Source organism: Haliotis rufescens, unplaced genomic scaffold (assembly GCF_023055435.1).
Source record: "Haliotis rufescens isolate VD_foot unplaced genomic scaffold, xgHalRufe1.0.p SCAF_19, whole genome shotgun sequence".
Taxonomy (NCBI): Eukaryota; Metazoa; Mollusca; class Gastropoda; order Lepetellida; family Haliotidae; genus Haliotis; species Haliotis rufescens.
Window position 1 is genome coordinate 15582125 of NW_025963879.1, and position 26104 is coordinate 15608228.

At 40.8% G+C, this 26104-nt stretch overlaps 1 protein-coding gene across 1 annotated transcript; it reads left to right on the forward strand.

Moving 5' to 3' along the window:
• The first annotated feature begins 3382 nt into the window (after nucleotides 1–3382).
• LOC124127551 lies at nucleotides 3383–25590 on the forward strand. Its single transcript, XM_048398737.1, has 7 exons — nucleotides 3383–3423; nucleotides 4124–4240; nucleotides 21669–21826; nucleotides 22033–22161; nucleotides 22620–22755; nucleotides 23921–24019; nucleotides 25176–25590. Exons 2-7 carry the CDS (start codon nucleotides 4183–4185, stop codon nucleotides 25361–25363), a joined length of 768 nt encoding a protein of 255 aa, XP_048254694.1. The 5' UTR covers nucleotides 3383–3423; nucleotides 4124–4182; the 3' UTR covers nucleotides 25364–25590.
• The last annotated feature ends 514 nt before the right edge of the window (nucleotides 25591–26104 follow it).

Sequence of the window (26104 nt, forward strand, 5' to 3'; positions counted from 1 at the left end):
TGTTGGGCTAATCTGAAATAAAAAGCACATGCACGATCATACTTTGTATGTATTTTGGGCTGGCGGTCTGTCACTGAATACATTTGCAATCTGTTTCGAAATATACAATGGCATTCACATGCTGCTTGAATATTAAAACATACTTACCGACCTGTTGAAGAATACTGACTCAGATAACAGCACAAATGCAGCATTATATATTGAAAACTGGAGTGATCTATTTGGTAGTTTGAGGGGTGTACAGGAAGTATAGTGCAGAAGCTATAGGTGGTTTCTGGGAAAGTGGGCAAAATACACAATTATACAATACACAAGTTTCGTTTTTGCATAAACCTGTACGTCGACGTTAGAGAACAAAAGTCAAATGCTACTGAGCTTATGATGAAATTTGGTGATTTCAGTGCACGAGAAGAAACATCGACCCAGTTCAAGTACATACAAAACGTCAACCCCAGAGAATAACCATCCTCAATTATCCAACGAAACAGATTCCAGCTAAACTTCTTGTTCTTTCACTATTAGGATGACCTAATGAATAGGCTAAATTTCTCATATTTTGCATATTCCACGACTGCATAAACATTGTAAGATCTTGTTGCTTATATATGCCTTTGTGACTGTCGTCGCAATTCCTACCTGGGTTACTACAAATTGAGAGAATGTGTGGGACTGCCAGTGTTGACCCGGTATGGTCTTCCGGGTATCGGCCGGCGCAGGATCCCCTTCCAAAGAGCATCTAGGTGCCAGTGAACGGGTTGCAGGTTTGCTAAATGAATTTTGAGCAGGAGAATTGCTTAGTGCTCAGGTTTGTGAATTATGGGTGTGTCGGATTTGAGAGTGGATTTTAAATGGCGCCTTATCAACCGGTTATCGGGTATTGTCTGATGGAGTCTTGGGTGGTTGCAGGTTCGCAGGAATATTGCTACGCGCCAATTTTCCCAACGATATATCACAAGGTGTTGATTCGTGTAATTATCATAGAGATAAGACGGTTTCTTACATTTCACATTTCCATTATAATTTCCATGTTATTGCAATTTCCAGTATCAAGCTGTGACAGTTTCACATTGCGAATTCCATTATAATATTCGCATTAGTGCCTCTGTTCATAAATCACCAGGCCGCAAAATGACCCATGTTCTGGTGTGCCTTCGCTATAACCGCATACATGTAAACCAAAGCGACAAAACCATTATCATAGCCATTCATAGCTAAAAAAGCTGTTGCCATTGTGGGATTCCAACTCTATCATAAACACGTATTTATTAATCACTATCAATAAGTGATGATATAAGGTGTCCGCGAAATGGTGAGTGTATCCTGCCCCACAGATGACACACGTCACCTACACAAGTCAACATATGATACACGTGAAACATAGGAAATTGCAACAGACACCATTTTTGTCACTGCTATCGAAAGCTATGCTGAGGCCTTGAACGTTGTGACTGCCTCCGTGGTCTAATGGTAGAGCGTCCGCCCGGAAAGCGGAAGGCCCGGGGTTCGATCCCCAGCCGCGTCATACCAAAAGACGTTAAAAGATGGTACTTGTTGTTACCCTGTCTGGCGCTCGGCATTAAGGGGCTTAAAACAAGGACTGGTCGGCTCTGAGTCAGTATACTGTGTCTGAGTGGGGTATTCATGTTAAACTGCGGCATGGTATCTCAGTGTGCTAGCACTATAAATCGGCATCAGTCCGGACAAGCAGCCACACACACACACACACACACACACACACACACACACACACACACACACACACACACACATGTCGCAATGTAAGTGCAATAATCTTGGACGCGACGTTAAACCCATTTAAGCTCACTTGAACGTGGCACACATAAAGAGCAACCTCCTCGTGGTGAGTGCTGGGTAGCGCTAATAGCTCTTCCCCCGTGTGGACTCGGGGTAGAATTTGTCCACGGCACCCCATTGCTGGTCGTAAAAGGCGACCGAATTGGGCAGCCTGTGTGCCGTGGGTTGCGCCCCTGTGTCGGCGGAGGACGGTAGTCTGGTGGTTGAGGGCACTGGATCCAGGAATAGCGTTCCTTTGCCCAATACACCACTTCGACCCTTACTTCGTCTAGACAGGTGGTTGAGGGCACTGGATCCAGGAATAGCGTTCCTTTGCCCAATACACCACTTCGACCCTTACTTCGTCTAGACGGGTGGTAAGATGGGCCCGGTCTTATCAAGCGGGTGGTCATGCCAAGCCCTGAGCACCTTACTTTTTGCTCACTGCTCTCACTATTTGAAATGTTACATATGAATATACATGAATATTGATTTTTACACTACTTGTTATATTCAAAATTTGCCTAGATGCCAGTGCCAGAAGGCGGTGGCTCATGGGCCAATCCGGTGGATTTATTGATCTTTGATTAGTACTTCTGCTTGAGTATACCCTCCTGGTATCCTTGGTGCCGTCTGTCGGAGATCCACGGACTTGTGGCATCGTCCACGTTGACACTCCATGGTGGGTGGGGAACTAGGAGGGTGAATCATATTTACTGCTACCATGGCACCCCCACTCAAAAAAAGTTCACACGAGTCTGATGATTCGTTACATTCTGGGGATAAAGATTCTCCACAACCTTTCATCAATCCTGATGCTTGATCTCGTTTTCTGGTCATGACTGCCCCGAATGGGGATCCTCTAAAATTACATCCATTTGCTATATCAAAGGGTATTGAAGGTTTAGTTGGTGAAGTCAAGGAAATAAAAAAATTGCGATCTGGTTCTCTACTGTCTCTACAGTCCCAAATTCTTCTTTCAACAAAATCTCTGGCTACTGTTCCTGTTGAGGTTACACCTTGTAGTAAAGGCATCGTTCGTTATATTGGACGATGCCTTTCTGATATGACTGAAATGGAAATTACACTCCCAAGGAGTTACTGCTGTCAAACGTTTAATGAAGTTATAAAAACCACCACCTGTCTTTTTACATTCTGTCTCCCACTGCGTCCAGAATCCCTAGTTACTGCAATTTAAGGGTGGATACTTTTATCCCAAATCCTTTGAGGTGTTACACGTGTCAAAAGTATGGACATGGCTCAAGGTCATGCCATGATCCAGCTGCATGTCATAGATGTGCTGGAACATGTGAAGACAGTGCCCACTGTAACAAACCTCCTCAATGTGTCAACTGCGCTGGCAATCATCCGTCTTCATCCAAGGAATGTCCTACTTGGAAACTTCAGTCAAAAATTTCAAGGATATGATATGAACAAAACATATCCCTTTTCGAAGCAAAGAAGGTTGTTCTTGCTCAAGAACAACCAGGACCATATTTTGCTTCTGCTGTTTCTACTTCACTGCAGGTTACTAAGACCAAACATGTTACTTGTCATTCCACAGGTAGCCAAACCGATTACACGTGGACAAAAACCTCTGGTCCTACTTTATTATCTGCAGCAGCCCAGGTGAGACACCCACAAGAGAACTCCAGCTCTCAAACATTACAGGTACTGACCCAATCCATGGCATCTTGTTATGAAGATGTAGCTTCATCTCAGGATCGGTCATCAACAAAAGTATCTGAACAATCAAAATCAGAAATACCCGTCAAACGACTTGCACAGAAAAAATGTAGACCTAAAACAGAATCTTTTAAAAAGTATCAAAGTGGAAGAGCCTCAAAAGGGGCAAATAACAAGATCTAACGTTTTAATAATTTCGGATGTCTTGAGGACACGGATGTGTCCGACATGAGCCATTACAGGGCACACAGCTTGTCGCCCTCATTGGAAGGTGAGGGGTAGGTCCCCAGTCAATCCCCCTAAAAGATAGTGTCTTCAACAAATATAGTACAGTGGAATTGTAGAGGATTAAAGACTAATATTAATGAATTACATCTATTAATCCAGGATCTTAATCCATCAGCATTCTGCTTACATGAAACATATCTAAAGCAGACAGACAATTTTATTTTATGTCAGTTCAGCGCATATCATTCGTTTTCTCCTCCAGGGGATAGGGCCACTGGAGGATCTTCAATCATTGTGCGACAGAATGTTATCCACAGTCCTGTTGTTCTCAATACTAATCTGCAAGCTGTTGCAGTGCGACTTACTTTGCACGTTGCATTTACATTGTGTTCACTATATATTCCGTGCTCTTCAGCTCTCAAGCAGTCGGATCTTCAACCTCTCTACGACCAGCTCCCTAAGCCCTGTGTAATCATGGGTGATTTGAATGTCCACAATCTACTCTGGGGTGGTACTAACACAAATACTAAAGGTAAATTACTTGAAGATTTTATATCTATTAATGATCTGTGTATCTTTAATGATGACTCCCATACGTATCTGCATTCAGCAACTGGCACTTACACTTCTTTGGATTTTACTGACTCTACTTAATGATTTCGAATGGTCAGTCCACAATGATCTTTGTGGAAGTGACCATTTCCCAACTATACTATCAACTGTTAATCCGACTGATGTTCCTCCTTCTACAAGATGGAATTTTACAAAAGCCAACTGGTCTTTATTTCAAACACTGTGCTTAAATAAAATTAAACCCGAATGTTTCACTAATGTTACTGATCCTATTCAAGATTTTTCTGACGTTTTAAATTGAATTGCTGACAAATGTATACCTAAATCTTCTATAATTCCACATATAAGTGAACCATGGTTTAACACCGAATGTAAACAAGCTAGAAAGGTGAGGAAAAGGGCAGTGAAATAAATTTAAAATGTTAAGAGTTGATGTCAGCTTTATGAGCTTTATGTCTTATCTGTGCAATTTCTCTCATGCAATTTTCTCGTCACGATATGGCTGAAATATTGCCGATGTGACGTAAGCATAAACTCACTCACTCACTCTCACGCAATTACCCACATTGTAGCAGCATACAAACCACAACTTTAACAACTTGACCATCAATCGCCCATAACCACTCCCATTGAGGCAAACACCCTTGGTCACTTATTTTTCACAGTTTGTTTGCATTAGCATTCTTTTCTTGTCTTTCGAGTAAAATAAATAAAATTATTCATGTCACGCACCTCAAGACGTAAAGATTTGTTGAACTCACCTTATATTAGCCCGCGATCATCTTACGCTAAAAATAAGATTCTCCAAAAAAGACAAGCAAGGTTAGGCAAGCATTCCACATCTTATGGCCCAACAAGATCCAAGGATATGCCCTGTAAAAGCAATGTCGCTGTTACTGTCAAGGCGGCAAGCAGATGCCTCCCTTATACATTAAGATAGCATCCTAAAGTACAAATGGAAATGAAAAAAACTGTTTTGCTGGATTTAATACTGACACAAAGCATTATGAGGATGTAAATACGAATTAACAAAACAACTGGAAAAGTACTAGTCTGGATTTGCTAGTTTTATCTCAGTGCTCAATACAAAATGTACTTTACAGGAGGTAATTTGTAGGCACTTTCAACATTCAAAAATAAAACTAAGTCCAAATTGACATGGCAGAAACAGGCTATAGGCATTATGCAAATTAGCCTGGGAAAAAGTTATCAAAACAACAATAAAAAAAACAGCTATGTTTATGTACATTATAATAATGACATGTAAGTTGTTGTTTGAGAAGGGAATATGTTACTTTTACGTTCTGATATTTTGACGATGATTCACTATCCCACAATGCCACTCACAAATCACTAACCACTGACAAATCACATGCACGTGGGTGTCAAGCACCTGTTTTCACCTGTCGTCAAGGTGTCATAGGTCATGGACATTCACCTTGATCTACTAACACCTGGTTATGCTCAGTTTCATAATAGTCTGTTTTGTTCATATTTTTACACACTTTTACGTGTAAAAAGACATAAAAACCTTTGATACGCTGTATTTGTGCCAAGGCCCAATTAGTACTAATTGAGTTGTTTGAATATTTATATATTTTGTATATTAACTGCATTTATTTAAAATCTGAGATCGAAAAAACAGTTTTTTTTACATTTCCGTGAGTACTTTAGTAACCAAATCGTAATTAAAAAATTTACACAATCATTTTGGTTGCTACCGCAAACATACAACACGCATTCTTTCCGCATAGGGTCCGCCACAACAAGAGCCGTAATGGGGGTCTCCTCGGCTCAGATCAAAAGATGAGGTCGCTGGAAAACCGACGGGTTTAAACAGTCTATCCGCATCTGTCGTCTCCATCATGTTAACAGTTAAGTTGCAGATATAGGGATACTTGGACCACCAAGGAGACGTGGGGAAGGAGGAATACACTGGGAGGATGTAGCTGATAAGATAACCAAGTGTCACCCTCATCACACTCATTGTCTGGTGAAACAACAACGTGTAACACGTCATTAAAACATAAAAGTGGCAGCAGTGAGAATTAAAGGTGAACATGTAACAGAGATTTGCTATTTATGAAAAACAACAACCGAATGGCTTGGGTTGTTAGGACCATAGGACTCAAAATATTGCTCATTGTCATTATAAGGCACTTTACTCCGTGAAAGATTACTTAGAATCACCTTCCTACAAATGTCATCAGATTTAATCTATCGAATTCGGGGCATATTTTAACATTTTCAGGACTAAATGACGACAGTATATTTCTCGCAGTACAATGAAGACGAAAAAGCTGAAGCCCTTGACATTCTGGACCAAATTACTGTCCGTGACAAGAAAGTGAATCCCAAAGTGGTCTTGGATCGCTACACGCTACTCGCAGATTAGTCATCAGTATGAAAAAATATGGATTTTGTAACTGAGTAATTTTATTTATCTTACTATCCACTTTAAATAACTATTATACAGGGGGACATGATAAATATGCATTTCAGAAAAGATTCATTCGTTACAGCCAGACGATGCGTTACATTCGATAGTCCTTAATATATCATTTCCATTGCATTTGAAATTCTAGCCACGTATTTCGAGATTATTCATACACTTTTTACAGCTGTTATGCCGCCTAAGCCCGTTGGAATACGTGTCAGCGGATAATCGAGACTAAATCAATCTTTGGCGTTGACGTTGTATATTTACGATGTGCTGTATAGCTATGAATTTATTAGTTTCCTAGTTATGATAATCAGTTATTTGACAGGCTGTGGCCGGGGGGACAACGGTCCCAAGGAAACAGCTGCAACAGTGGCACAAGTGTTTCCAAGCAACAGAAACAATGTATGTATGTTAGATGTTGCGGCTGGCACTGGCCTCTGTGCGTCTAAGGTAAATAGCCAGCTATTCGTAAATCGCCACGATTAAGATCATAGGAACAATTAGAAATACAATATATAGGATGTCATGACGATAACTGTCGGTGGAAGCAAGTGGAAGTCAGGCGGTTTCATCAGTATCTCCAAGCCCGCGATTGGGCTGTTTCAGTTCACGAGATATGTTAAACGATGGGGCTGTTTCAGTTCACAAGATATGTTAAACGATGGGGCTGTTTCAGTTCACAAGATATGTTAAACGATGGGGCTGTTTCAGTTCACATGATATGTTAAACGACGGGCTGTTTCAGTTCACATGATATGTTAAACGACGGGCTGTTTCAGTTCACAAGATATGTTAAACGATGGGGCTGTTTCAGTTCACATGATATGTTAAACGACGGGCTGTTTCAGTTCACGAGATATGTTAAACGATGGGGCTGTTTCAGTTCACAAGATATGTTAAACGATGGGACTGTTTCAGTTCACAAGATATGTTAAACGATGGGGCTGTTTCAGTTCACAAGATATGTTAAACGATGGGGCTGTTTCAGTTCACAAGATATGTTAAACGATAAGGCTGTTTCTGTTCAGAAGATATGTTAAACGATGAGGCTGTTTCTGTTCACAAGACATGTTAAACGATGGGGCTGTTTCAGTTCACAAGATATGATGAACGATGGGGCTGTTTCAGTTCACAAGATATGTTAAACGAATACCAAGTTGTTCTGTGCTCAAACGGATTTATGGAATTGGATACATGCTGAATTGATCAATTTTGTTTGTAAGGTATAAGGATGTTAATTACTTTCTGATCGGAATCTCTGTATCCTCCTCGTAATTGTATTAGTTTGCTTCGGGGTGATTACAACATAAGGAACAAATTACAACGGCATGTAGAACATGATGTTTGAAACATTCCTGGAAACAAAATCCTCTTATTCTCTGGGAAAAGAATGTCCAAGAACGTAGATATATTCGTAGATAATCGGACTTTAAATGAGAAATATGTGAGTTATATGTTGTAAGTATGATATAAGCTGTAGGAGTATCAAGCGGGGTACATGCCACGAGCCGGGGTGAGTGGTATAAAATCTTACGAGGGACGTCTATAACCAAATGTACTCCGAGTGATACTGAAACAAAGAATCTGTCTCACCAACATGTTTTGATATGACGTTGTAAAAGAATTACTACAAATTCAAAATTGAGAGAAAACAGCTGTTGGATTGAGTTGAGGGTAACGTGTACTATGTCACGTGACTTTCATTGACTTGGGTGCGTCTGTGTGCTTAGAAGTGGGTATAAATGTTGTACTTAGTCTGTGAGAGATATGTTGTATTCAATGAAGATCTCGTGAACCAATCAGATCTCATCACTCTGACATGGAGATATTATAAGTGTTTCAATATTACACAATGGAATTTCAGACGTTTTTCGAGGTGGTCGGGTAACCTAGTGGTTAAAGCGTTCACTCATCACGCCGAAGACCCGGATTCGATTCCCGACATGGGCACAATGACGTTGAATGATAGTAATTATCCCTAATGAGAGAAAAATCAACTCAGTCAAGCAAAACATGCTTGACTGTGATTCTCTCATCACAAGGGACACAGAACGGAGGATCCTCACCGTTTAACAAATACTCACGGGTGTAACGACTGTGCCAATGCGACAAAATACTGCCTTGATGGTTTAGTTGGTTGGTTTATTGTTTTACGCCGCACTCAGCAAAATTCCAGCTATATGACGGCGGTCTGTAAATAATCGAGTCTGGACCATCGAGTCTGAGCATCGATCCACGCAATTGGGGTCGATGACATGCTTCAACCAAGTCAGCGAGCCTGACCACCCGATCCCGTCAGTCGTCGTTTACGACAAGCATAATCGCCTTTTACGGCAAGCATAGGTTGCTGAAGACCTATTCTACCCCGGATCTACACGGATTCTGCCTTGTGCAACACCCTGATCCTGATTTTATATTTACCATACGTTCCATGGTTGTATAGACACAGCTGCTGGTTAAAGATATAGGGTTGTAATTAGACGGATCCGTATGATCCGATCTAGGTTTTGGTAGAGGGACCACAACGGCATCATGCCACGAAAGGGGAAAATTCATATTTGATCAAACATATCTATTTCGAAACATGGTTGACGCAAATGCTTGAAGAACTGATAGTGAATATCATCAGCACGCTGTATCATGAGCTTGCCCAAGGGCAGTATGTCGCACATGTAATGAAAATACTTCGTTATAGTCTTCCCCATCATCAGAATTATAATTATTATTTCCTGTTGTTTCTGATATTTTATAAAATCGGGGACATAATTAGTCGATGACGAATGTTTTGCCAATGTTTCACCAAGTTCATTGGCAATGTCTGAATACATCAGTTAATAACTGATCACCTTCCTTAAGATGGTGAACAGAAGACTTCTATCCTTTGTCTTTGAGTTTTTGTATCATGTTCCATGCCTTCGACATTGGAGTGCGGGAACATATTTTGGAGACATAGTTCCTCCAAGATTTACGCTTCCTTTTTTTAAAAGCACGCTATGCTTTTACATTTGTAATTTTTTCATGATCTAAATTATGAACTTTAGGATGCCGGCAGAAATATTTTCCCACGTTCTTCCTACATTTATGTGTCTATTTGCAGTCATCAGAATACAATGAAATATGTGGATTTGCAGAGGACTTAGGAATTGTTTGATCAGCTATTTCATTGAGCTTATCTGAAAACAATTTAATCAGATCTTCAATATCTTTGAATTGTACAAGGGTTAGTTGTACAGTACGTAATACTTCAAACAAAGACCAATCTACCTTTGTAAAATCCCAGCGAGATGTAGATGGATCAGCAGTGGGGTCGATGGCTTTAAGAATGGTGGGAAAGTAATCGCTTAATAGGTTTGAATCTGTGAGTGATAAATCAAGTGCTGAATACGTTCCAGTGGCAAGATGTAAATAGGTGGTTGAATCATTATTGTAAATACATAAATTATTGTCAGAAATTAATTCCTCAAGTATCTTCCTTTAGTGTTAGTGTTCACATTTCCCCGTAGACTATTGTGTCCATTCAGATCACCCATGATTATCCATGGTTTAGGGAGCTGATCATATAGATTTTGAAGATCAGATTGTTGAAGTGTAGTGGACGGAGGAATGTACAATGAGCACAGAGTAAACCCTATATGCAAAGTTAAACGAACAGCAACAGCTTGAAGATTTGCATCAAGAGGAACGGGGCTGTAAATGACACCCTGCTTCACAAAAATAGATCCTCCCGATGCTTTATTCCTTCACGAGTGAAGAATATTACATTGAGAGGACATCACAGCATAATTGAAGCGTCCTTCAAATCACTATGTAAAACAGGACAATCAGAGTCATCCCTGGGACAGATTGAATTATAATGGCTATGGGAAGTTAATTTGATGTACCTAATTAAATAGAAGGGGCTAATTAACAATATTTGCACAAGAAGCAGGGAGGTAGTTAAAGATTTAATTCTGTATCTTCAACATCTACTTGTATTACGCGGGGCGGTCGGGAAGCCTAGTGGTTAAAGCGTTCGCTCGTCACGCCGAAGACCCGGGTTCGATTCCCGACATGGGTACAACGTGTGAAGCCCATTTTTGGTGTCCCCCGCCGTGATATTGCTGGAATGTTGCTAAAAGCGGCGTAAAACCATATTCACTCACGCACTCACTTGTATTACGCCCAAAGCATGTGCGTGAAATGATGTCAGGTCACATCACCTCAGTAACCCACGAACAGCGGTGTTTGGACAAAATACTGTTCGCGTCTTAGCAATCCAGATTATATTGCTTTAGCGTATATACAGGTCAGGTAACGAATTTCCTCACATATGCCTATATGGAGTGATAAAACAAGTACATTTACTTTGAACGACCTTTGCCACCAGGTAGTCTGGACAAACCTGGCGTACCGAGCGGGTAGTGCCAACATGAAATTATCAAATCACTCAATTTAAACATTTACCAGGGTCAACAAATATAGTACTTCAAATCTAGGTAATCTGATATACATTATTACTCATAATGTGGCCTTATTTCGACCATACATTGTAATACTATCCTAAAAACATGAGGTATTTGGGTCAGTATATCTGTATTCATAAGACCACGCTGAAAAAGCTGCATCAGCCAATGAGGTAAACGCATTTGGTCGTGAGGTGACTCTAAGTCGCGTGATCCTGGAAGAAGGATGGAGTTGTACCCCTTAGACCGTTGCCGAGATAAATGATACACCCTAAGAGAATCGTGAAACTGTAAGAATGACAGTTGTTCGACTTTATATGACACCGGGCTGGGACGGAATGGGCTTATTCCAATACTCTTCCACATTTTCAGTAAGGGCATTTGTTATGCGGCAGAATATAGTGTACGGTCATGTCTGATGATTGTTAGTGGCAGCAATTATGAGGAGCTAATAAAATCTCAAGTCTTGAAAGTGTAATGCGATACCTATCTGATAACACTCACTCACTAACTCTGCCTGCTTCCAACACCGTTCCTTGATTCGAACGGAGCACGGGCCTCATTCGTGATCAAGACAAATAGTGGACATCGTAAGTGTACTGACGAATGTAATAGGGCCTGTTAGGTATTGCTGCATCCATCATAGTTTGACCCATGGCCTTGGTTTTTATGTTTAGCCTAATCCTGAGTGTTTCAATGTAATTCGGAAATTATTTATTGATCGTGTGTGGTTATTTATTGATTTCACATTTCAGTTTTGTATGTCCTAATATCTGGGGTTAACCTACATGTTTTAATCTCGGAATTTGACATGTTATACATTGCACGTGAAGATGTTTGTTTGTTTGTTTGTTTGTTTGTTTGTTTGTTTAACGCCGCACTCAGCAATATTCCAGCTTTATGACGGCGGTCTGTAAATAATCGAGTCTGGACCAGACAATCCAGTGATTAATATCACGAGCATCGATCCACGCAATTGGGATAGATGACATGCATCACATTACAAATAGAGGATGCTCCTAAAGCTGATTGGACGAACAGTTCCTACACATACCTTATACCCGTGAAGATCCGGGATAGAAAAGGTCTTCAGCAACCCATGCTTGCCGTAAGAGACGACTATGCTTGTCGTAAAAGGCGACTAACGGGATCGGGTGGTCAGGCTCGCTGACTTGGTTGATGTATGTCATCGATCCCAATTGCGTGGGACCCGTGAAGGTTCCAGGGTAGAATAGGTCTTCAGCAACCCATGCTTGCCGTAAAAGGTGACTATGCTTGTCGTAAAAGGCGACTAACGGGATCGGTTGGTCAGACTCGCTGACTTGGTTGTGATTTTCAACAACGTCAAATCTGCAGACAAGTTTAACACTAGGTCTTTAGTTAACAATTAATTAATAGTTTATGTATGATGCGAATACTCCGCTCTCTATTAATCATATATGTTTGACATTTAATTAACGGGTGACAGAGAAATGCATAGCATAATTGTTTATTTCCGTAATAAGGTTCCAGACGAACGTACACTTGATAACAATAACGAATACATCAGTGACATAAACAACCTATCACGTCACAGAGGTGATAATGTTTTCCTGTGTAAACAATGCAATGACGTCTAAAATTAGTTTATCGCATAACTAGGTTTCCTAGGCGATAACTTGCGTTCAAAACCAAAATTTATAATTAAATGTATAATTATTAAAATATACATGCATTTCCCAGTGATGTACCATCTCTCCTCGAGGTAAAAAAGACCCAACAAGAGTGTGTGTGTGTGTGTGTGTGTGTGTGTGCGTGTGTGTGCGTGTGTGTGTGTGTGTGCGTGTGTGCGCAGACGAGGCGGTGTCACTGGTCTTCTTTATTTCTAGTCCTAGACAATCCAGTGATTGATATCATAAGCATCGATCTACGCAAATGGGATACGATGACATGTATCAACCAAATCAGCGAGCCTGACCATCCGGCCCCATTAGTCACCTGTTGCGGCAAGCATGGGTTGCTGAAGAACTATTCTAACCCGGATCTTTTCGGGTCTGATTGTAATTAACTCTATAGCTATAAAAATGACTTTGCAGACAGATAAGCATGAAAGGAGATCGTTTTCAACCATGCGTGTCGGCACAGCGCAGCTCGATAAAGAATCTAAATTTGCTAGTTGAGTCGTTTGTAATATTGAATGCTTAAGTCGAAGTGATGAAACTTGGATCTTGGACAGACTTCACACCATATAGATTTTGAATAAAATCCATCTCCAGGTCAATCTCATTAAATCAAATCTTAGTTCTCGCTATGGCTAAACAAAGATCTGAGGACATCCCATTACGGGTCACGTCAGAACGACCTTTCATCCGACCAATCAAAGCGTCGCTTACCAGATCATGAAAGTGACAGTCGGAATGTATTTTCTTATCATGCAACCTCTAAAATTTTAGAAGGGGGTACTCCAAACGACAGTTACGGCCCGTACGACTGATTCCGTCAAAATTATCGTCTCTCTCTCGCTTCCGTTGGATAAACATTTGAACGGAGGAGGCGTTGCACAGTACGTGGGAAGCAATGCCATACAATCGCTACCATATATTAGACATTCCGGAATGTTCGTTTGTTCAGTTTTCAAATTTTTTATCGAGAACTGTGTCAACATATTTTTCAAGCGTAGTCTAAAATGGAAGTCGCCAGGTTGAAACGAGTGCCATAAAGCTTCAGAAAGCTGCTTTCTAATTGGATGGTGTTGACTTCTTTTTAGTCGTTTCAGTCGTCGGTCAAAGTTCGCTAAAGGTCGTTCTGACGTGACCCGTAATGAAATGTCCTCAGATCTTTGTTAAACGGCAGCGAGAACTTAGATCTGATTTTAATGAGATTGTCTCGAGGTTAAATGCGCATGCAATAGGTTCAGTTTGTTAGTCAATGTAAATTTCGGTTTGAGCTAAAGGACGAATATTTGAAGTAGTAATATTAAAATGTGCTATACTGTCAAATTTCTTTCGACGTACGTTGTTTGAACATCGAACGAATGAATGTATTAAGAATCGAGAGTTAGCAGAGGCACCATATGCTCAGCCAACCCATGGCCACACAACAGTACAAGAGCTTATTGAATCAAGCAGACAGTTTATTGGACAGCCACATAATCGTTTATATACTGAACCACAAAAGAAACGTCACCATGGATAGATTTATGAGAAACCGTATTTGTCCAAACACTATAAACGTACTTTGAGACATATTAAAAAGATGAAACTTGGTAAAACTGATCATCAAGGTTGAAATTAAAGTGTCAAATGTTCTTAAAGTGAAACACAACACTAGTCTCTGAGAAAATGGCATCACAAGTCAGTATCTCATGTGTCCGCGATGTGTATTGATGACTGCCATGCAACGTCGATACATGGAATGGATGAGGTGGTTGATGAAGGCCATAGGCACTTGAGCCCACACTGTGAGGAAGTTCAGCTGCAGTTGTCTTCCTTGGTCGAACGTCATTCAGCCGTCTTTGAATCTCGTCCCGCGGGTGCTCAATGGGATTTAAATCGGGACTGAGGGCAGGCAACTGAATGGTTCTGCTGCCAATCTGCTGGAGGAAGGCTCTCGACATGTGGGCACGGGCGTTATCATGCTGAAACTCGTGGTTGTGGCGACGTGCCAAATGAGATATTGCGTTTGGTCTCAAGACTTGATCAATGTACTGAGCTGCTGTGACACCATTGCCTCTCCCAGGACCGATGTTCTGGAAGACCACAGGGCCGACCCTCTGTGCAAGACCAATTCCACCTCACACCATGATGTTCGGACCACCCCACGAGTCCCTCTCAACAACACAAGCATCCGAATAATGTTTTCCACGGCGTCGCCAGACTCTCTCTCTCTCTCCCTCTCTCTGTCATCTGCTTTTGACATACAGTAACGGATCTCGTCTGAGAAGAGGACACTTCTTCACTGCTGGTGGCGCCAATGCTGGTGCAGTGTTGCCCACTGAAGACGGTCCCGGCGCTGACGAGGTGTAAGAATGTGTCTTCGGTATGGCCTGTGACAGTGGAGATGCCTGCTCGTCAATCGTCGACGCACGGTGTCCGCACTAATGTGTCGCTGGTGTGTCCCCATGGTCTGTCGAGCAGTTTCCGCAGCTCTAACAAAGCGATTTTGAAGATGCTGTCGCACAATCTGACGATCCTGACGTCGGGTGGTGACCCTTGGTCTTCCACTACGTGGTCGGTCATCTGTAGTGTTGGTGGTCTGGTACCGTTGCTAGACCTGTATAGGGTTCTTACGTGGACTTGAAATGCATTGGCTGCTTGCCGGGAGGTTTATCCAGCTTGCAATCGTCCAAGGGCTTGGTGTAGCGGATTTCTTGTCAAATTGGCATGTGTTAGCAATTCAATAACGAATGAATGTTATCCGATCTGGATGGATTTTTATAGGGCAAGAAATGGGGGAACACATGTGCATTTCAATTTGTATGGAACTCACCTGCATCGGGTTACCATGGCCGTTGCCGTGATGCATTTGGGCGATCGGTTTTATTGTCATCTGCTTTGGGGGTTTTTATTATCAAATTTCCTTTTTCCGGACAAGGTACATGTTATGTTAAATCTTAGAAGCTTTGAAAAAAATTACCATGCTATCTAAATGACAACTTTTCATGCAATGTTACTTGGGGTGATGTTTCTTTTGCGATTCAGTATATCATCAGTCAAAAATAGAGAACTTATAATCGATTACTTTACAGTAGTCACGATACATAGTCAACGGTATACAACGTATTGAAGTTAACAGAGTTGGCATAATCTGTTCTCAGCAATGGGAATATTTAAAATATACACAAAAGTATGACATTTTCAATTACTAAATAAAATTGGAGTATTGCCTCGGGACATATAGTTAACATTTAACATATTACAAGATTGTAACGTTTCTTACCTGAGGGTATAAACGGCTAGTTTAGTAGACAGCCACAACATGATTTGTGTCTGTCATCCGTATTTTTACCTATTGTAGCTACTGTTATGTATACTAACGATCACAAGGACGGGGTACGGGAGATGTTTACTGTGCATGTTTATGACAGGAAGCCGCATACAACAAATGCGATACAAGCTGCTTAAGATATTGAATATAGTGATACATTACATCTTTTCTCTTTTCGAGACCCGTCTTATGCTGTTTATGGTAAACTATACAACCAATAAACTATAATACTACTGACTGCGATCACGATAATACTGAGGTTAAATTCAAAATAAAGTCCTCGGGTAATTTTGACCTGCACAAACGTCACTTGTCTTTCCTTCAAAATAAACCTATAAATCACAACACCAACAAAGTCACTTCTCGGACTTAAATCTTGAAATCCTCGGATTTTAAACTCGTTCATACATTGAAAGTCTGTCATTGTGAATAGACAGGCTTTATAATCTGTCGTCCACACCTGGTTGTTATTGGTTTGGCTTTTGTGGACACAGATGTGACTGTGGACTTTTTGGTCGTTCCGACTGTGCAATGTAGGTTGTCTAGGTAGTGTTATCGAGGTAGGCAGTGTGGGTGGTTGTACTGTGGGTGTACATGTTATCTCAGGTTGCCTTGCAGTTTCCACCTGAGTCAGTCTGATATCTTTACGATTGCGTCGGTAAGTACTCGTCTGTATGATGTAGGATCTCGTCGTTTCATGTTTTTTGACAACTTCCACTCGAACCCATTTGTGGTCATCTCTCATCATGACTCGACTGCCTGTGAACAATGGGGTCAGGTCTGTTTTACCTCCATGATACTTTTGCTAACTGGTTTCTCTTGTCATGAGAGACTGGATGTCTGAAACTAAACGACCATATCTCAGTTATGGAACTGAGTTGGGAAGATTGGGTCTCAATCTTCTGCCAAGGAATATCTGAGCTGGTGATTTACCAATTCGATTAATAGGGCTGTTGCGATAATCTACAAGTCGTTTGTAGGGGTCCTTGTCCTTTCTCAGAATTGACTTGAGAGACTAAACTGTGTGTTCTGCTTGTCCGTTCGACTGTGGGAACTCGGGACTTGATGTTACGTGTTTGAAACGTGTTTGTAGTCCTCAGCAAATTTCCTGAATTCTTCGCTGTTGTACTGTGGACCGTAACAGTTTCAGGCATCCTATATTTTGCAAATTGGCTCTTTAGGTGGTTGATCACTCTCAGGCTGCTTGTGTCTTCCAGGATAACTATATCTGGCAACTTTGAGAAGTAGAAGACTGTTTAGACTCTTTGGCCTTGTACTCAAATAGATCAGTCCCAATGTTTGTTTGGTTCTTCATTCTTGATCAGCATCTCCGCTGGGTTGCATTTATTGTATGAAGCACATACACCCCACCTGGCAATGAACTGGCCATTCCAGGCCAGAATAGTGTTTCCCCTGCTCTGCCCTTGCATTTCACCACTCCAAGGTGTGATTCATGAATTTTGTTTATCATTTCTCTTCTCAGACTAGATGGCATTATTAATTTATGATTTTTGAAGAGAAGACCAGCCACACATGAGATTTCTTCTCTGTACGTCCTGTATCTTCTGACTCTTGTGCTGACGTCAGTTGAATTCATTGGCCATCCGTCCTTGGCATAGTTTCTCAATTCACTCATTTTAGGATCTTCGGTTGTCGCTTCTTAAAATTCTTTTTACTTCTCATCGGAAGTAGGCAGGAAAGCAATCAAGTTCACTTCTATTTCAGGCAGTTCTGTCTTGTCAACCTCTTTCAGGTAAGGTCTACTGAGATGATCAGCTATCAGCAACTCTTGCCTGGATGATAATGAACATTCAGTTCATATTTCTGCATTGACATCAGAATTTTCTGTAACCATAGAGGTGCATCATGAAGCACTTGTGATCGGTTTTAACATCCACTTTTCGCATGTACATATACTAAATTTTTGAAAGCCATATGAGATGGCAAGCATTTCTTTCTCAATTTGACCGTATCTGGTCTGTGCGTCACTCAGAGCTCTTGACGCATAGGCAATAGGCTTGCCCTTCTGTATCATTGTGGCTCTGAGTTTTGTAGAGCTTGTGTCAACTGACAGCGTAAGTGGTGCTTCTGGGTCAAAACGCTTGTGTAGGTGCCGTTGTAGCCATGGTCTTCAGACGCTGAAAGCTGCGCTCTTGTTCCTCTTCCCACTGCCACTCCACATCTTTGACTGTCAGTTTTCTTTGTGGCTGGCTGACATCTGACATGTTGGGCATAAACTTTCAAAGATACTGAATAAAGCCAAGAAAGGTTTTGAGTTCTTTGATGTTCCTGGGTTGTTCCCTCTGGGATACTGCACGGATCTCTCCTCGATCTGGACGTATAAACCCTCACTTGTTATTTCATGTCCAACATATTGTACTTTGTTGACCCTAAAATTGCACTTCTCTTCATTCAACTTCAAGTTGTATTCTTTCACTCACTAAAGTAGCCTTGCAAGGTTTGCCTCATGTTCTGCTGTGTTCACACCCCATACCAGTATGCCATCCATTATAGCTTCAACACCTGGCAAATCTTCGAAATAACTTTCTGGAACACTTCAGCTGCAGACTTAATACCAAACGGCATTCTCGCGAATCTATACCTTCCAAAGGTGAGTGAGTGAGTGAGATGGGTTTAATGTGGCTATTAACAGTATATCGCGGCGTGTCAGCTTAATGTGGGAGGAAAGCCCCAAGCAGGTCTCAGACGTTTACCACTTTGGTGAAACCCACGAGCACGGGTATGGTGCTGACAAACCTTGAAACATAATCGGGGCGAACCGGGATTCAAATCCACAATCATAGGTTTCTGGCGTGCCAAGGGACGCAACTCTGCACAGCGAATCGCGGCGCCTTAGATGACGGTGCAACCCGTGCCCCCACCTTTCAAAGGGGGTACTGAACATGCACAGATTTCACGACTAATTGTCTAAACAAATCTGCCAAAACCCGTAGACTTCATCCAGTTTTGAATACACTGTAGCATTAAGCATAAGAGCCACGACTTCCACAGTGGTCTTCAAAAGGAAATATTCTCTACGAATAGGAGAGGTCAAATCTTTTTGATTCAGACAAAACCGCATTTTGTTGGGTTTCACCACTACAACCATGCTGTTTGTCTGACTATGACACCTGAGCTCTCCTTTCTGTATAGCTGCATCTTGACTTTGGGACGAAGAGCAACAGCAAGCTTTAGGGGAGGGTGAGTCACTGAATGTATTCTGCTTTCAGTTTAATGGCATATGTCCCTGGTAGGCATCCCAAACCTTCAAATACATCATTCATCACTTTCTGCATGTTGTTTTCAGTTTGACTGTTTGTTTCTACAAGACAAACTCTCCAGCTCAATTTCTGAACAGGTTGCACCTCCAAGCACAAGTATTTCAGTCACATCAACAACATAAAAAATAATGTTATGAACATTAAAAGTAATGTTATGAACATTGTCTCTACTTCCAACTGCACTCTTCTGGGTATCAGTCCATTCTATGGGTAGCATGGAACCTGAATAACTCCTGATTGATCCATAATGCAGTGGCTTCTTGAGTGGGCCTCTAAACATTACTGTTCAGTACTACATTCGGATAAAAAAAAGGTTTGCACCTGTATCCAACTGAAATCTTACTGTTCTAAGATTGATTGTTACTTCCTCCGTCCAATCTGAATACAAATCTGTATTTGGCTCTCCAATCATGACGATTATGCCAAAGAACAAGTCATTTCCTTGTCCTACTACATTATATTCTTCTATTTGAAACACTCACCTAGTGTTTCTGTTCTGTATTTCTCTCTCACCCAAGCATGTTTTGTCCCAAACTTAATTCTATCACGTACCATATCTTCAGGATCATTGTGAACACAATCTGTGACGAGCACTCTGAGTTCGGTAATAATACATTCTTCAACTGTATCTGTCTCTAACTGACTTCTGCTGTGAAATTTGTGTCTGGAAAATATGCAATTTGATTTAGGGGCAACGTGAAACTCAAACCTGCCGTAATAGCTCTGTTGAAGTTTCCCCTGATCATCATTCAAGGTCCAGGTCGAAAATATGATTCTTCTTTTTTCCCTGACCGATATCTTGAGGTTATTGGATTTTTCCTCTTCAATGTTTTTACTCAACGGCCCTCCTAACATGGAATCCACGTGTGTTCTAAAGTTCTTCCATGTCTTTGGTTTACCTCATTTGAATCGCCTTCCATTCCTCTTGATATCGTCTCTCGTATCAATGTACAGAGTTTTAAACTGTCAGATGGCTTGTAATCTTTTAGGAGTGAGTGAGTTAAGATTTATAGTCACATCCGCAATATTTCAGCCATAACGTGATGTAATCCTTTCACAAATCCTGGCCTCTGACACCATGTTATGTATACTGACGATCATAAGTTTGGAGGGGTACGGAAGACGTTTAATGCGCATGTCTATGCCAGGAAGTCACATCCAACAAAAGCGAGTCGCTAAAGACATTGAATATGGTGATACATTACAGCTACTACCTCATTTTCTGATTATACTGACGATAAAGTAGTTATTGTAAACTTTGATGGCGACAGAATGATATAATTTAGTTTGACCGATGCATTGGTGATAAAAGTGTTTATAAATTATGTCTATTATGAAGAAACTTAGCTTATCAGTGGCTAGTATGCCACGGAGATAAACGTGGTACGTGTGATTTGAAGGGTGGATGATAAACAGTTGCAGACAGTTGGTGATAGGTGTTCACACAAAATTCAACTGTCAAATGCTTACTTCAGCTTCTAAGCTTTTGTAAGAAGCATATCTATCACCAATCAGGAACAGATTATAATCCCCAGGCCCTTATGTCCTTCCGAATTTCAGTTTTGAGCTAACTGGGAAGACCCCGAAGATACAGATAAAGGTATTAACGCCTAAAAATTGTTAGCCACACTCTATCTGACCAGCAAAATGAGAGATACTGCTTCTGGATTATGTCCGATGTGCATTATCTATTTGACCTGTGAATATTCGGGGTAGAATAGGTCTTCAGCAACCCATGCTTGGCGTAAAAGGCGACGATGCTTGTCGACTAACGGGATCGGGTGGTCAGGCTCGCTGACTTGGTTGATGCATGTCATCGCATCCCAATTGCGTGGATAGATGCTCATGATGTCAATCACTAGATTGTCTGGTCCAGACTCGATTACTTACAGACTGACGTCATATAGCTGGAATATTGCTGAGTGCGGCGTTAAAAAACAACAAACAAACAAACATTTAAAACGAACATGATGACGTATGATCACTTTGTTTCCCTCCAACAATACCAACAAGCGCACATACGGGCACACATGAAACTCGGCTCAATATACAATGTACAATACCAGTTGTCAAGTATGGATAACAAAGTCTCCTTCACATGACTCGGAAAACTGACTTTTTAAGATTTTATTGGCAATAGACATGATTTAAAGTAACACCTGGGAAACATTTTTAACAAACCGACGAGACACAAACCATTAACTTCTCTTTCAAATATGACAAATGTGTATATCAACATTTACATCGTTATCCTAGACCCGGCAAGAACAATGGATGAAAAGTTCTCAGCAGACATACCGTTGAAGGAGAGGGACGAAGTCGAGAAGGTCTTTCTTTATTTGATTGGAGATGATGGGACTGGAAGTGAGGACATCATTGACAGATTTTCCCAAAACAGCCATCAATACGAAAAGGTAAAGTAGTTTTGTAAAGACAACTGTTCTTTACACATGTATTTAGAATGCGAATTTTCGACATATAATATAGTCATTGTAATATATACTAACTCTCAGTGATTATAACTTCACGGCGAGTCAGCGTTAGGTGGAAGGAAAGCTCAAAATGGAACAGGTGGTAGATCCTTTTTTCGCACCATGTTTCTTGTTTCCGTTTGATAAAGGTTTTGGGAGGGGTGAACTTCACAGGACCCGTTCAGACTGCCCAGTCTGCTGCTGAATTCTATCCTAACAACAGAGAGGATGTTTATATTCTTGACGTTGCTGCTGGAACTGGTCAATGTGCAGAAAAGGTAAGTGGAAAACAGTTGAGTGATGTATTAATTTTGACATGTCGATGTCATATGAATGCTATGTTATAGCTGTAACAATGACTCAAACATCATCAAGCTGAATAACAAGAAAAACTCATTTTAGTTTAGACTGTGCGATTACTACGTTTTGGGGAGTTTGTTACCGGCTGCATTATTTAATTAGTTTGAAGACCAGTTCTACGTTTTTACGTGATACGGACAAAGGTATCACCGGTAGGTTTGGATTTATGTTCAATTGAGTCGAAGAGTACGTTGTATAACCCTCGATCCTATAGAGATTTTATGTTTTAATTTTCGAATCAGGATAGGGTCTCAATTGCATCGAGGGCTTCCTCCGAGTCCCGATCGCAATCGAGGGGGCGTTACTTATGAACAGTAGTGTACGACACAGAAATTTATAGAAATGTCAGTAAAACGCACTCGTCCTTGATTTACAGCTACACTCTCACGGATTTCGCAGAATAGATGCCTTGGAACCGTCATCAGAAATGGTTGAACTGTCCAAGAAGAAGGACCTTTATGGTCGTTACTTTAACGTTATATTAGGCGAGAATGCCTTGGATATTGAAAGTGGTAAGTAGTACATAACATCTGACAAGATGTCTGTGTTGTTCGTTTCAATCTGCACATCATCTCATATCAGGTATGTCGCAGTTTACTTGTTATTATTCTTGTTACCATTTGCCTCACATATATTTGTTCCGAATGTAACGTAAATATATACCCTTCTAACCCATTTGTGTATTATCAAACCGTGTCTTGTTTTAAACAAATTAGGATTGTGAAATTTGTCTACTCTGTACTACCACAATCAATATCTACAACAATCTGTAAAGAATTTTCTCTGGACCAGACAATTTAGTGATTGACATCGTGAGTGAGTTAATATTTAACGTCACATCGGCAGTATTTCAGCCATATCGTGACGAGAGGTTATACATTAATAATACATACATTTCGACTAAATAAAAAGCTGACGACGATGGACAGTACAATAACTAGAATATCAAAGATTCGAGTTAAAACTAGTTGAGAATATTTAAAAGCAGAAAGTTTAAGTTTACAACACAATATAAAAATTGGCAAGAGATCGTCAGTAACTAGACGGAGATCACCATACAAGGGACCATGGGGACTTCCAGTGCCTTGGCTTCCTGCATGGACTGACATCATGAGCATCGATCTATGCAACTGGGATACGATGACATCCTTCAACCGAGTCAGCGAGCCTGACCACCCGTTCCCGTTAGTCGCCTCTTACGACAAGCATCGTCGCCTTTTACGGCACGCCTGGGTTGCTGAAGACGTGTTCTACCCCGGATCTTGCCTCCGTGGTCTAGTGGTAGTGCGTCTGCCTGGAGAACGGAAGGTCGGGGGTTCGATCCACGGTCGCGTCACACCAAAATAAGTTTAAAGATGGCACTCGGCATTAAAGGGATGAAACAATGGTATGGTATCCCAGTGGGCTAACACTATAAATCGGCATTAGTCCAGACTAGCAGACACATGCACACACAGTGCAGAAATCTTAAATGCGACGTTAATCCCCATTTCACCTCACATCTACAACATTAATTATATTGAACGTGAAAACCTCCATGACGCTAATAAAATTCATTTTTACTAAAGTTAAGTCTTGGCTTTTCTTCTGAACATCAGAATAAATGCATAAATATTTTCTGAGTGATCGAGTGTACAATAAAATGTGTTGTCCTGATTATATCCAGATTTGTTTTAGATACCTACGATGCTGTGACCATTTCTGGGTTAAGCGTAATGGTTATGAAAAAAATGCCAAAAAACGCCTTCGAGGAGCTCATCCGAATCGTTAAACCAGGAAAGTATATTTTGTTTGATACACATTGTTTAGAAGTTGGCGGATGACAAAGTTGACACAATTTATGAATGATAACGTCTTTATCATACTGTAATAGCGACGTTTCGGTTAAATCCTCATACCGTTGTCAAGCAAGACAAGAAGAAAAAAACGGTTGACATGTCAATCCTACAGAGAAACGTCACTGGTGGCAGTCCATTGTTCAGATGACGTAATGTAATACATTTATAACGTCATGAACAATGGATGAAAGCAGTGTGACGTCATTTGGCGTTAATTGACCAGTCAGCATTAAGAATCGCTAAAATGCACATGATCTAATATCGAAAAGTTATATCATACGATCATTCTACCCTTACAGAAGATGCACTATTATTTATTTTACCGATGATTACAGAAAGAGGTTTTAAGTGATGGTAATGGATGGATAAGAAAAAGGAAGGACTAGGTGTAACTAGGTGTAACTAGCAACAGTTTTGGTGTCTCCATGTTAAGGATATTTAGTAATGACATGTAACGATCCACAGATACGGAAATAGGTCTAGGCTGATTCTTTCACACATTTTGCAATGGCAGATGTTTGGTTGGCACAAACATATATGAACACATAAAGTGACATTGGAGATCAAAATCATTGCTGAAAACATATAATTTGAATGCCTGGCTGCACTGATAAATTTATGGATTCGAAACGATTTGGGGGTTAATGTTAGAGATGGTGTAGGAGGCATCATATGGATCTTCTGTAGGGATCGAGACTATGTTGACAACGTACAAAAAATAATTAACGTTCATATACCACAATTGGATAATTTAAATTGCCATTGGTTCTCTCAGTGCCCCGTCACATAATGGTTGAGAGATGTTCGTCCAAAATCTTGTGGTAACAATGTTCCGCAATACATGCATAAATGTATTTCATTACTGATGAAATAGTTATTCATGGGCAAGGTTCGTGATGACCACATAACCCCCGAGGACACGCATACGTCTATACTCCATATCCAGTCACTCATATGGTCGTCGGTACTGAAACACAAACGAATACGGAAAGTATGTGAAACATGGGATGATCAGCATTCAACAACCAGTCCAAGGTCTAGATAGAAAGACCAAGCGCACAATACGTTTATTTACCTCCGGAATATTGTTTCAGGTGGGTACATCATCAATACGTCCTTTTACAAGCTCTTCCCGGAAGATGGCGATGCCGTAGCGGCCATATTTAGAAGGAACGTAAAGGCGCTGGAGTCTGAAGGGAAGTGGAAGCGGGTCCAGCTCAGACACTTCAAAGGATATCTGTTCGGTGATGACGGAGGTGTTGCTGTTCACCAAGTCCTTTAATGTACAAACGTTTAACTGGAAAATCGAAACACACGTCGTTCAATTAACTCTCTGGAATTCTAAACACTGACTGCTTGTTCATAACGACACGGTATTTATGTTGATAATTTGCTAAAAGTTTGAAATTCTCAACGATGAGAAAATTGGTACGATAAATGCTCTACATTTTCTGATTGCTGGAAAACTGTCACAATCCCTTCATGACAATAAAACAAACTTATTATGCATTATATGTTATTTTTAAATGTTTGTACACAGATGTTGTAGTAAATGAATGAGGAGGGTTTTATGCCCTTTTACAAATTCCCAAGTGGGGGAACACAAGAAATTGGCTTCACACAGTGTACCCATTTGGGGAATCGAACTACGGGTCTTCGGTGTAACCAACGTCCTAATCACTAGACTACCAGACGTCATGAGACACTATGTTATGCTTACTTCATTATGATAAGTGTCTTCAGCAACCCATGCTTCCAGTAAGAGGCGACTAACGGGATCGGGTGGTCAGGCTCGGTGACTTTGTTGATGATGCATGTCATCGTATGCGTGGATCCATGCTCAGGTCGAGACTCGATTATTCCAGCTCGATGCCTTAAACAACAAACAAACAAACAAAAATTAAGACAAGAGTTTGCCACTAACGTGGCTATATCCCCCGCAGCTGTTGCAGAATTTATGACATAATTAAATCTAAACAAACACTAACCTTTTTTAACCGAGGTGGAACTTGTCATGGAAATT